Source organism: Crinia signifera, chromosome 4 (genome assembly GCF_055691185.1).
Source record: "Crinia signifera chromosome 4, ASM5569118v1, whole genome shotgun sequence".
NCBI lineage: Eukaryota > Metazoa > Chordata > Amphibia > Anura > Myobatrachidae > Crinia > Crinia signifera.
In genome coordinates, this window is record NC_139220.1 from 220,588,549 (window position 1) to 220,602,759 (window position 14,211).

General features: G+C 42.2%; 1 protein-coding gene across 1 annotated transcript in view; it reads left to right on the forward strand.

Annotated features, from left to right (window-relative positions):
- Window positions 1–14,211, forward strand: part of MYO1E (myosin IE) — a 160,244-nt gene that overhangs the window by 103,029 nt on the left and 43,004 nt on the right. Inside the window, exons 11-18 of the mRNA XM_083183808.1 lie at window positions 1,835–1,915; window positions 1,995–2,081; window positions 2,903–2,989; window positions 4,802–4,969; window positions 8,447–8,532; window positions 11,291–11,372; window positions 11,459–11,565; window positions 12,262–12,360. Of these exons, the coding sequence (XP_083039934.1) occupies window positions 1,835–1,915; window positions 1,995–2,081; window positions 2,903–2,989; window positions 4,802–4,969; window positions 8,447–8,532; window positions 11,291–11,372; window positions 11,459–11,565; window positions 12,262–12,360 (797 nt within the window). The remainder of the gene's footprint in view (window positions 1–1,834; window positions 1,916–1,994; window positions 2,082–2,902; window positions 2,990–4,801; window positions 4,970–8,446; window positions 8,533–11,290; window positions 11,373–11,458; window positions 11,566–12,261; window positions 12,361–14,211) is intronic.

Genomic DNA, 14,211 nt, shown 5'->3' on the forward strand with positions numbered 1-14,211 from the left:
TCCCCCTCTCACGTTTGTCACTTTTCACGTTCCTTGTTTTTTGTAGTTTTGTCACGTTTTTTTGGGTAGTGTGGTCGACCCTTTCGGGCCTTCCATTTCCCCAATGTGCCGAAGCTCTCGCCTTTTGGGGAGAGCTTCGTGCCCCCCGAGGACGACCCCGAGCCGCAAGGCGGAGGGAAGTCTACTGAGGGTCTCTTCAAACCTTCGGGTGCGGAGGACCCACCGTCCTAACCCTTCCGGGGGTTGAGGAATGAGGGTCTCTCTAAGCTTCGGTGAAGAGGACCCACCGTTCCCTATTTTCCCCTCTTCGGCCTTATGGTTGAGAGGGGTTAGGGGAAAAACGGGGCCCTGTCTCCTAGGAGACGGACCCATTCGATCGCACGGCCTCCTTTGCACGTGTTTAGGCACAGCACTGGTGGTGGGGAGCACACCTCGGGCTCCTGAGTTTTTTCAAACTCATGAACTATCCACGTTGGCATGGAGTTAAGTTACTTTATTTTAGATAGTTTGCCGAGCGTAAAACCCGGAAGTAGCTGGCGCCGTGAAACTACACAAGTACCATTTATTCTTTAAAAAACAGACTTTTTTTTTACTTCACACTCCAAGTGGGCATAGAGTTACATTATAGCATGGCAAGCGCAACGAGCCATGCGAAAGGGGTTCTGTACACTTATACCGTGCCCATGTCGACCTTTGTCTGCATAGACACACAAAATCCATGTGGATGTTTTGACATGTCGACATTTCAAATGTTGGCATTTGGACCATGCTGTCATAATTAATTTTGCCATTTTGAACATGTGTGTATTGGGGCTGTCTGCAAATGCTTGTCGGTATTTTGTCCGTCTGTATTTTTAATGTCTGGAATCATACTGAAGCTCTTTGCAAACTTGTTATAGATTTATACTTTGAGACGTGCCATGACCTCCCATCACTGTTAAGGCCCATACACACTGGATGATTTTGAGCTGAAAGCCGTTCAAACTTGGGGATTTGAGTGACTTTCAGCCCAAAGCTGATGAGCGGTGATCAGCCCGGCTTGGTGGACGGCTTTCCATAGCGCTGCACGATTGAAAGCCACACCGCCCCCTACTGACAGCTCCGGCCAGGGGGAAAATGCCACTCAGTGGGGTGTATTCAATGCTGTGGGCGAGCGGCAACAGCAAGCAGGGCTTCCTGCTCGCTGTCACCACTCACCTTGTCAGTATTCAACGCAGCCCCCTCATACACCAATTTCCCCTCGCTCCGTTCTTTGAGCGAGGGGGAATTGGCGTATGCGGCTCCAGAAGCAGCGAGACTGCGGCTAAATACAGCGAGTTTTCTGCATTAGCCGCAGGCCTCACTGTTTTGGGGAATTCTCGCCGTCCTGTGACGGCGAGGATTCCCCCAGAACTTTGAATAGGGCGAGCGGCTGGTGAGGGGGTTAAACAGTGAGGATCGCTGGTTTTCTGCAATCCTCGCTGTTTAACCCCCTCGCCGGCCGCATTGAATACCTGCCAGTGTGTATGGACCTTAAAACGAGAAGTTACCTCTTTCATTTGTTTCCTGGAAAATTCTATTAATGAATCTTTGTCCCGATACAAACTTACAAATATATCTTGAGGTTTTGCAATCCATGTTTATCATTTCTTCAGAAACGATGCCTCATGTACCCATTAGTGATGATGATGTGTCCAGTAAATGTATACGGTTTGCGTATGTTGAGTCTTTGCAGTAAATTACAACAGACAAGTCATAAATCATGTCCTAATTTTCTGATTTCTACATTTTATGCTAGAGGACACATACATTTCAATGAAACAAAATTTTTTTTTTTTTTTTTTTTTTTTTCCAGTCCATTAACAAAGCTATGGAGAAGGATCATGAAGAATATAATATTGGTGTTCTTGATATTTACGGCTTTGAGATTTTTCAGGTATGTTCAATAAAGTGTTGTAAGGTAGCAGCGGTTCTAGTTTGGTATCTCAGGATAACACGTATCTGTTTATTTTCAGAAAAATGGGTTTGAGCAGTTCTGCATCAATTTCGTAAATGAAAAACTGCAACAAATATTCATAGAGCTGACTCTCAAAGCAGAACAGGTAAATGTAGCGAGATAGCAACCTGCAGTTCATATGAGAATATGGATCGGAGTTTGTGAATATGAATTATTGTTTTTGTTTTATTGTTTTAATTGCCCCTCCCTCTTATACATCATGCCTTATTTTTGCCTATTTCTACAGGAGTTTGCACATAGGTGGTGCAGGGGAGCATAGCCAGGAGCAATATGTGTGTTTATCTGGGTGCGGTTACATGATAGCTCCGCCCCACCATAAAACAGGCATTTTATAGCAGGGAGTGGGGCTGCGACAATGCAATTCGAGGCCCTGGGGGGGGGGGGTCTGGGGGCAATGTGGGCCACCTGATTTTCAGGGGGCTGACATCCAATCTGGCATGCTGTACTTGCAGATGAATGAAATGCTATACTTGCATGCCTATATCATTTATTACTTCTGGCTCAATTCAAGTAACTCACCCCTGCATGCGTGTGGTTGCAGTTGCGTTGGCATGTCAATGCCAGCAATGACGTCAGAACTTGCCCACCCTTGTGGCCCTGTCTTTTTCTACAGTTTACAGTTGATATCTGCTGCCTGTGACAGTCGTTCACACATGCGTGTCCTGTAAGTGTTTATAGCTGTGTGATCTTTTTTTAGTTAATTTGTTACACTAATATAAGGAGATCGTGGGGTTATAGGTTAGGGTTTTGCTTTTGGCTAAATATAAATCTGTGTTGTCATTTGTAACAATGCCAGTGATTAAGAGGAAATGAAAAGATGAAATATCTGTTTTGTGGCAGTTGTAGCTCTGGGATAGCAGCTGCATTCAATGCAAATGTTACCGTTGCTTATTGTTTCAATTGCAGGAAGAATACATTCAGGAAGGAATACGATGGACACCTATAGAATACTTTAACAATAAGATTGTATGTGATCTCATTGAGAATAAAGTGGTGAGTGTCTCTGTAAATGCACTATTATGTGTGATCTGCGGATACTAAGAGCTGGTAATCAGCCTTTACCTGTAAGTCATGATGGACCACATGTACGGCCTCAGTAATGTTCTAAGATAGAATGATTAACAGAATGCATGACACTTCCACTATGAAGGATCAGCTGTTGAGAGAACAAAAATATAACAAATACTATAGAAATGGCTCATACACACTGGGCGACTGAGCTGAAAGATGCTCAAAACAGCAAGTTTGAGCGGCTTTCAACTCAAAGCCGCACAGTGTGTATGGCCTGGTGATAAGTGGTGATGCATCATCGCCGGGAAAGCCGCTCATCTGCTGTATTACCAGCATATGAGCAGCTTTAAGGACGGCTTTGCATAGCCCCACCCCCCACTGACCACGCCGGGCAGGGGGAAAGCCGCTCAGTGTGTATGCACTGAGAGGCTATCCCCCCAGCGATGTCATCGTCGTCCATACACGCTGGGCATAATCGCCCAGTGTGTATGGCCCTTAATAGTGCTCGAAGCATGGCGATCAAAGACACCAAAAACCTTAAACTCATGTCAACCATGTCCAAAAAGCTTGTGTTGTCCTTCTGATAATGTTGACCTGTGGTATTTCAACCATTCTTGGGTGTCGGCCTAGTCACTATTGACCTAGACCAGCGGTTCTCAAACTATGGGCCACAACCACCTCAGCATCGGGTCACGACTCTATGTTGCTGATAATCAGGCTAATGTGTCTATGGAGGGGGGGATAGGGTATAACTCCTAAAGTAAACACCCCCTGATTCCCTCTTCCATCCCCCTGTCACCCTTTTCCTTCCCGCCCCATTACCCACTGCCTCCCTGTCACAAAAGCGGTCACTTCACTGACCACACATGTGTCGGCCATTCAGTAGTAACTTGATGGGGTCCTTTAATAATGTTTATTGTCTGATGGGGTCCCAGACAAAATAGTTTGAGCATCCTTGACCTAGACATTGTCTATCATCTCTACTTTAACCCGAAAGGAATGCAGATCCTGCTTTTTAATTTTGCTCATCTCAAGTATGAGCACGTCTGTTAAAAGGACATATCATTAGGAAAAGGCTTATCAGGGTGGTCGCATGGTAATTCTGGCTGGTAATGCCCACTTTAAGTGTGTGTGTGTTTGATGGGGGGGAGACTGTTGGGATAGGGAACTCTATCCCAAAATGGACACAGTACATTGAATGACCGTGAAGTATTTGGGGCTATTAAAAGATGTGATAACTGTGGAGACACCTATGGAAAGCAATTTTTGGATATTTTCGGGCAAAATAAAATAGTTTAAAATGTCAGATTTTTCAGCAATTTTAGAAACTTCTTAAGCACCTGTAACTCCCACTTGCAATTTTAAGAACACATTTTTTACAGCACCATTTATTCTGCATTTAGCAGAATGTCATCCTAAAAATAACATGTCCTTATTGGACAAAATTAAGTGCCTACTTAATCACCATTGTGTGCTTCGGGGGGGGGGGGGGGGGGGAGAGGGGGCATTTTTACCATGAAATATCGATTTTTCAAGGGAAAAGCATGTGATCTGTAGCAGGCCTGACTAACCTGTAGCTTTCTGACTGTTGTGAAACTAAAGGGCCCAGGATGCTTTACCAGTCGATCAGTGGGCCGTAGGGACGCCAATCCTGGGGTATTTTTTTAATTAATCCCGGGATTTGAGATTGAAAAATGCTTAATCCCTGGATTGACATCCCTAATAAAAAAAAAATAAAAAAAAGTATTTTATTTAGTTATTTATTTTACCAATATATGTTTTTGCTCGTTTCAGAATCCCCCAGGTGTGATGAGCATTTTGGATGATGTATGTGCCACCATGCATGCTGTGGGAGAAGGTGCAGATCAGACTCTGTTGCAGAAACTCCAGATGGCGGTGGGGACCCATGAACATTTTAACAGTTGGAATCAGGGTTTTATTATTCACCATTACGCTGGAAAGGTAAGACTGAACTACGAAGCCTGATTTGGGGGGAATTTAACAAAGTTTGGAGAGGGACAAAATCATGAGAGGTATAGTCTGCAACATGTAATGCAGAAGCTGATTGGCTGGTACTTTACCTCTCACGATTGTATCCCTCTCTGAATTTTTATAAATCTCTCTCTTGTCTTTAATAATACCACTCTTAGAGATAACAGTAAAGATGTATATTAATATGAGTCAAATTTCACTTATGGTATGTGGATAATGTATTTGGTGTAATGCTAAGACGGTCATCATTATCAACTCAAGAACATGGACCAAGTTTAAGCAGGGAGTTGAAAAATGTCTGGTACTTTAGTTACTGTAAATATTTTAAACCTGTGTTACTCACAATAAGATGCATCTCAAGGGACATAACCTACATCTGCATGCCCTTACTGTATTATGCACTAGGGACAGCATGGGGCTGTATAACAGCCCTGACATTGTACTGTGCACAAATAGGGGGTGTGGTCATGGTCATAGGGGACCAATCAGGAAGACCTGGCCTCATGTCTGTATTCTGAGCAAAGCACTGGGTGATGCAGCTGCTCAGCCAGCCCCTATTTGCTCAAGCTGGGCAGAGTTCTTGGCTAGACCTGGTCTTTTTGCGTGACCAGACCAGCCCATCAGGCCATTGGCATTTCTGACATTTGCTAGAAGTGCCCGATGGGCAGTGCAGCCCTACTATGCACGTATGTTGACACCCTTCAGACACTTACCTCTCCATTGTATACTTTTTTTTTTTTTTTAAATAAAGAACTTTTTTTCTCTGCTTTTTACACACACATATTTATTTTCCAGTGAAAATATACAAAGTTGCTCTTAAAATAGTATTTTATCTGCTAAGAAGAGCATAGAAAAGCAATGGGACAGACAGACTGGGGGGGGAGGGGGAGATTAAAGATGCAGGAGGGTGCTTAGAAGCCAGTGAATTGCCTATAATTGCTGAAAAAAGCTATGGGTGTGCAACTTTGTCACATTCCGGAACACTTGCTTGGTTCTGGAGATAATAATTATTTTCAAGTGCTCATTTCAAGTGGAAATTGTTGGGTTTAGCAGAAAAACACATTCATATGAGTTGGCAACTGTTCTATGACATGCAGCCATGGACTTCATCACAAAGCTCACTCATTCTCCCCAGCATAAACATACTTAATCCAGTATTAAGCTGTGTAAAGTCCGCTCCGTGTGTAGGTCAAATTTTTTGCAGGGTCTTCATTTTTTTTCTTTTTTTGTCATGACATCCAGGTTCTCAGAAATGTGTTTCATGTTTATTTAATACTCCCTATGTGTATGCATTTTGTTTAATTGCCTAAGAATGTGCTGACAGACGCTCACACTTTGCTTTGCCTGCTCTTGTTATTTTTTTTTCTTAACATTTGTGGTTAACCTAATAAAATTAAAATCTGACTTAATGTAATCAGCAGCGTGGCCTTAAGTGGAAAAAACAAATCAAAGCAATCTGGGAATTTAATTAGTGCCAAGACAAAATGACAGCAGTGTGGATGCTTGTACTAATATGGTTCAGGCTGCAGAAACCGTGTTGGTAGTGCAAGCGATAATGCAACTTTGAATTTGATTACTTGTAAGTGCTGATGGTGACTACACAATGCACGAACGTGTAGTCACACTCCTAAGGCCTTATTGCCGATCGGTTATAGGGTTTATCCATTGTTTCCTAATCGTATACTTTATTTCATTGTTTTGCACATGCAGTCCTCTCTATTTTACTTTGTGTTTTCCTTATGTGGTTTATAGTCCTGTATTTTATTATCCATGTGATCTTTGTTCATCCTGATTACAACACAGTTGTTATACTCTGTATATATGGCTGTTGCTGGTTATGCCAGGCCAAAATTAAACTTGTGCACAATTAGTACACATAAGTGTAACCCCACATGTAGTGCAGTTGTATGGCCTTTTCAAACCCATTATATATTGTTTCACGTGCTTTCCTTTTGTAGGGCTGGTTACCTTTAAACACTTTGGGCCTATTTCAGCTTTGCGAATTAGAGAATTTGCACCTTTCGCATTGTTCATTTGGCATTTGTAGGCAGAAACATGGCGTTTTCTGGGTGTGTTGAAAAAAAAAACGCAGGCGTGCCCAGGCATTTTTTACCTATGGGCTGCAGGGCCCCTCCCCCTTCTGACCATTCACCCAAGGCAATTCCCTCTCTTGGATGCCTCTGGGCTGAAAATGGGAGGACAATATTGCGCCGGACCCGGGGCCGTGAATATGCTTCTATGGACTGCTGCCGAAGCAGCCCCAGAGGCTGGGGGCCAGCGCATGCGCAGTACCACAACAAGGGTTGGGACCTGCAACGGGGACCAGCATGCAGCTTACTTCCATAGAGGTAAGCGCCGCCTTTGACCACTTCCAGCCCGTCTCAGATTAGTGGCAACCTCAGACCTAATAATATTTGCACAGACTGCAAAGTCTCTTTGATGTTTTATGATTCGCAATTGGCGATCTGCGATGCATTCAGGAGTTTTTTTACTTTCAGTATGGGCTGGACTTGGTACGGAACTGTACCAATTTACTCTCATTTATAGTTATATGTATTGCTTCTTTAGCCCTACTGGCCAGATGGCTTATTTATGCATTTTTAATGGTTTGATTTAGTTGTGTAAAAAGTGTGTAAATGACTTCTCTTTTGTGGCAAGCAGTCTCCTCGGCCCCAAAGCCATCTAGTGTCATCCATTGTGTTGTTATTTAATCTCGTATCTCTAAACCAGTGTGAAACTACATGTCCCATCGTGCCTTGCCACAGTTTTGCTATTAGTGAATGCTAAAACTATGGCAAGGCATGCTGGGATGTGTAGTTTCACAACCGCTGGAGGGCCACAGTTTGGACATGCCTGCTCTAAACAGTCACCAACACTTTCTTGGAGAATATCATAAATGACTTGAATACATTTATAGGAAACTTGTGAATGTATATTTATTTACATTTTTTATTTACTCAAAGTTAATCCAAATGGCGCATTATATAAAAAAAAAGCAAGAATATTGAACAGTGCACAACTAAAGAATTGCAGCTAATGGATTAAATGCAGCCCAGTCAATGTCTGCCTCCCAAGGTCATGAGGGTCTGCACATTACCCAATGTGCCCCATCTTTTATTCAATGGAGTCATTTCACACAAGCGTTCCCAAATTGTGTAAAATTTCCGAACATTGTAATCTGATACGTAGGTGCAATGTTCCACAATAAATGCAAAAATGAGCCATGATCGCAAATACAATCCATGTGATCAGCAGGCGTGTCATGATTGTTACATTTGTGATGTCATTGATCCCGCTATTCCTGTGTTCCATATCCCTGGTCTGGTCATAAATTCACTGGATCTGATCCATTAGGCTACTTACAATTGGCCAAACAAGACATAAAACCAACACTATAGTCTGTGTATGAAGTGTTTTTTATTAATACATGCAACATGTGTTGTTTAGGTGTCTTACGATATGGATGGCTTCTGTGAGCGAAACCGTGATGTACTTTTCACCGACCTCATTGAGCTGATGCAGAGTAGTCAATTGTAAGTATTCATCTCCATTTGTCGTCATACACTCTAATGGTCAATGTAACAATGCTCACATGCTGATTGTCAACTGTAGCATTTCCAGTGTGCGAAATACACAACTTTCCTTTTAAAATATTTGTATTTTCTTATCTTTTTACTTGGAAAACATACAGTAATTGATAGTGTAAGAGTCTTGGTGGCAGAGTGCTTTAGGATCCCATTAAGGTCCTGTTCTAAATTATGTGGATCCCCATATCTTCTATCTGTTCCACTGAAAACTATATCTACCTTTTGGAATATAGAGGATTTGGGCTGTGATTGATCACTGAGGCCTAGGGCCTTAAACCATACCTGAGCACTCTCATCCATGTAACTTCTATGAGCATCAAAGGTCACCTTCCATAAAAAAAACTTTTTGCCTAGAACCATATTCTTTGCTGACAATTGAATAGACTGTTTTTCCCTAGTGGATGTTGTATAAATTCATGTTTGGGGGCAGAATGGTAGTTGTGCCCCGCAGTTACCCTGGGAGGTTTAAGTTCCGACAGAGGAGGATAACCTTTGAATAGAGTTTCCAGCTTTTATACATGCTATTGTACAGACTTCTTTTACCATGGATTGGCCTTGACTTGACTTTTTGTATACAAGGAATGATCAGGACTGCTTTAATTATGCTTCTGGTTATATTAAGGATTTTCCCTTTCCATTGCAAAGAAACAATTTTGTAATTCATACATAATAATCTCTAGTTTTAGATCTTCCTGTGTTTCGGGATGTTATTGCAGTCTACTGCCTGAGCTATGGAAAGCATCAGAGAGGGATACTATTGTAGCAGTGAATACAATGCAAGAATACAGCTAAGGGGGCACTACTCTATCATAAATGAAAGCCGGTATTCATTCTGAGGGGAGTCCTGCTGAATTCATGCATGCAGTGGCAGTAGTCTTTAACTGAACATCCTATGGTTGTAGTTTACTGCTGTGGGTGATAAAAGTCAGGGCCGGCTCTACCTTTAGGCAGCTGCATAGGACCCCAGTATCTGGGGAGGTGCCGCAGTCTACTTATCCCAAAGATTAAGGATGTCTATGAAAAATACATCCTTGTACTTAATGCAGGTGGCAGCTGTGGAACTTCTAAGATGCCCCCTCCACACTTTCACTTGAGGGGCTGTAAATTGGGTATCAGAGGCAGTGTCGGGTTGGGCGTCAGTAGATTGCAGTTTTGCCTAGGATGCCGAAAAGCCTTGCACTCGCCCTGAATAAAGAGGCTATAGAAAGTGTGCCGCGTCCCCTCTCATGACTCTATGCTTTGGACAAGGTCCCTCACTACACTCCGCACACTATTATAATCTCACTCTATGCCCACTTGGATAGTAAAATATGGAAAACCACCTTTTCTTGAAAAAAATCATGTCAACCTTTTCCATGTCGACTTAATGCTTGTGTTGACCTATTTTATGTGTCGACTTATAGTGGTCAATCTAATGCTTTTAGACCTAGTGACTGCATCCCCTGTTTGCATCATATTATTTAAATGTTGTTACTATTAAAGCATCATGAAATGAGTTTGTATGCTTACTGCGGTGATAAATAAAGAGTAAAATATAATAAATATGATTTACGATCGCTTCTTATCCACAACATTTTTCATAGTACCTCTGCCATTAAGAACACACTATGATGGATTGTCGTTTAGAACCCAACGCATATTGACAACTTATTTAAGTTTAAACAAAACAACTGCTTAGTAAATATGGTACTTGTTTCCTAGCACGGCACCAGCGATTTTAATTGTATCCATCGGGTCCGAAAAAATCAGGTTGATCGCATCGCATGTGATGCGATTGACCCGATTTTTACATTACAACCAATGTAAAATGGTCCCTGAGACCCGATTTTACATTGGACCCAATGTTAAATGCCCCCCAGACCCCAATTTTCATTGCATAACCACCCTGATGGGTCAAATGCCCCCCCATTGTTAACGCCACCCCACGATGAACGTCAACCCAAAGCGTAGCGAGGGGTGGCGGTAGGCGTCCTCCGACCTTTCCATACCCCCACTATCCACGTCGGCGTGGAGTAGATTTTATATAGTGTGGCGAGCGCAGCGAGGGGACGCGCATTACTTCACAGGTATTACGCGTCCCCTCGCGGGGCTCGCTGCGCTCGCCACACTATATAAAATCAACTCCACACCGACGTGGATAGTGGGGGTATGAAAAGGTCGAAGGACGCGTACCTGCTCGCTACGCTTCGGGTTGGCGTTCATTTTGGGGTGGCATTAACAATGGGGGGCATTTCACATACAAATTACCCATCAGGGTGGGTATACAATCAAAAATTGGGTATGTGGGGGCCATTTAACATTGTTCCCTATGTAAAATCCGGTCCATCGCATTGGTTGCATTGTATGCCATTATAATGGCATACAATGGACCCAATTTTACATAGGAATTTAACATTGAATACAATGCATACAATGTTAAATCGCGTCGGTCGCATCGCATGCCATTATAATGGCATGCGATGGACCCGATTTTCTAACTGTCGGGAAAGGTTCAAAAAAAGCCTGAAATCGTGTCGGTCAGGTCCCATCGCATACCTTAACTTAAGGTATGCGATGGGACCCAGTGGGCGCCGTGCTAGGAAACAAGTACCTAAATACTTGCTATTAAACCGGAAAACCACTGTTAATGACCCCTAACCTGCTGCTTAGTAAATTAAGCCCTGAATACAATTTCAGTTTCAATCTTTTCTTCTGACCTTTTCAGGCCTTTCATAAAAGCTTTATTCCCGGAAAATCTTCATGCAGACAAGAAGGGTCGCCCTACAACAGCAAGCAGTAAGATCAAGGTGTGTTAGAGAAAATACTGGGTAATTCTGTCACGGAGCCCGATACAGTGCATCAGAAATAATATCTGATTCTTGTGTCTTTACAGAAACAAGCTAATGACTTGGTGAACACACTGATCAAATGTACCCCTCACTATATCCGCTGTATCAAACCCAATGAAACCAAGAAATCCAGAGACTGGGAGGAGAGTAGGTTTGTGTCCACTGTTTTATATTATTTCAGAAATGTCATTTAATCAACCACATACATGAAATAGCTTCATATGATATTGAATATGTTCATCCAGTACTTATGTACCAAGCATTTCAACATAATTCATCACACCTGTAAGGTCTCAATATATGTCTGTAATCAGGCCTGCAAGATCAGTCATAAATGATTCAGATTGGGGAGTAGTAGAGTTGGTTATATACCCACTTAGCAGGCAGATGTTCTGTGCTGCCTCTGTTGGTAGGCTCTGGAGAGGAGCATACCCATATACAGACTATTCTATAGTCATACACAACTTCACCACATCTCCATTTGTAGCAGAAGAGGTGTAATAAGGTGGTATTGGTAATGGGACATTCACATGTACGCACAAATTAGCGAGGGCATATCAATGGGCTTGCAAGCTACGCAGGGGTGAGCATACTTTGAGTTTCCCCTGTTTTCATACAGATCTGCTTGATCAGGGATAGGGCTAGTGCATGTGTGCACTGACTATAATGACGCCCATGCTTGCATAATGCATCTTAAATGAATCCTACTGTACTTCCTATTCTGCTAGAAGGAACCTATTCTCCTTAATGGTGCACTAAGAAGATGGAATGTGTGTGTGTGTGTGTGTGTGTGTGTGTGTGCTGTATGCCCAGCCATTTAAAAATAACTTTTTATTTCTTTCTGAAGGGTCAAACATCAAGTGGAATATTTGGGGCTGAAGGAAAACATCCGCGTGCGACGAGCAGGCTATGCTTATAGAAGGGTGTTTAAGAAATTCTTGCTGAGGTGAGGATAGCATTGCTCGGTTAACTTTCCATATGTTCTCCTTGCAACATAATCCAACCATTGTGTTCTTCTGTATCCAGTTACATTAACCCTCGTGCCTAAAAATGGATTGCATATATGAACTTTGGCAAAAAAATTGACCCTTCACATAGTACAATATTAATTATCTGACCGTATGGGAGATGGTTTTGTAAACCAGACCAATGAAACCCTACCTGGCAGGGACTTGGCTACTGTCCTATCCAGTCGGCTTTCCTTCAGCATGGCAAATTCTTAAAATGAAGATGTGAAATTGAGACTGCCTTGACTTAAGTAGGTACAGGAATAAATTATCTGCTGCTCTTTGGCCAGATGTAACGAGCTTCAAAAAGTGATAAAATGGAGAGTGATAAATAACTAGCCAATCAGCTCTTACCTGCCATGTCACAGGCTGAGTTTGACAGATTGGAGCTGATTGGCTGGTTGTTTATCACTCTCCAATTTATCACTTTTGAAGCTTGATACATCTGGCCCCTTGACTGGAGGCTACTGACCAGCAAACTTGGAACAGCATCTATAGACCTTTTGTGTAAGATACTGAGTTTGAGTTATATTTGGGTGAATTTCCGAACGCTTCTAAGAATTAAGAGGTGATGTTGCCCATAACAACCAATCAAATTCGGTCTCGTTTCTCTATTGCATTCTAGCAAATGCTAGACAGGATCTGATTGGTTGCTATATGGGCAACATCATGTCTTTTTTTTTTAAACTACTAAATTTACCCCTTAATGTCTTAAATGCTGTACACATAGAACTGTTTTTCGCATCTGAATCACCCTTTCACCTGCCTGTCAGCGGCTCATTAGCGTATGTTTGACCGCAGTGAAATCAACTAAAGATTTATTGAGTTGTCTGGTATGTTCCAAAGCTTGCACAAAGTCTATGCAGCCATCGTAGTGTTAATCAACTTCCGAGGATCTGCAAGTGATGTAGGATTACATTAGTAATTACATGAAAAATACTTAAATAAGTTGCTATACAAGAAAGTATTTGAAGCCTAAACAGGGAGCCAATGGCATAAACTGTCTGAGTCTAGGAGCAATCTGCTCCAGCACATTTGTAGTAAATCAGGTTTAGTATGGGGTAACCCCTCTAATTCAATGACATCATTCATGTCCTAAAATCTGTAGCAAAATGAATAGGTTGTATAGAGATCCTTGCAGGACTGGAAATGTGTGTTTCTCTATTTACTGTTATTTTCTTCTGACAGTGTTCTGGCAGCACTGAGTAACCGGAGATGTGAATAGACATTTCTGTGTAGTATTTTCTTATTTGCATGCAAAGATCACGGTGAATGTCTGGAGTGTTCTAGTATTTCCATAGAAAATGACATGTTTCTAAAAACTGTTCTGCGAAATGGAGGGGATCATGCTTCTGTGAAGTGAAGCTCTCCTGGTATAGCAGCTTTTCTTCACAATGTTTTTTGCCGATATTGGCTTACATGGGTTACATGTGGCTGTCTGACTCCCATGTCTTCTGGTTTCTCCAGAAAAGGCCCTTTTTGTGTCTACTGAAACTAAATTTGAACACATGTTAACATATTAAGGGGAAACTGTTTTATTATGACCTGAGCAAGCTTTAGATCACATTGGGTATCCCATGTGATGGGACATAAATGGGCAGATGTACACAACCTTGGAGAGTGATAAATTACCAACCACTAAGCTCCTAACTGTGATTTTTGAAACCCAGCCTGTAACATGACACTTAGAAACTGATTTGCTGGTAATTTATCTCTGTTATCAGTCTCTAAGGCTTAAGCCCCGTGCACCCTATGTGATAAGGGCAGATGATATGAACAATAAGATATTG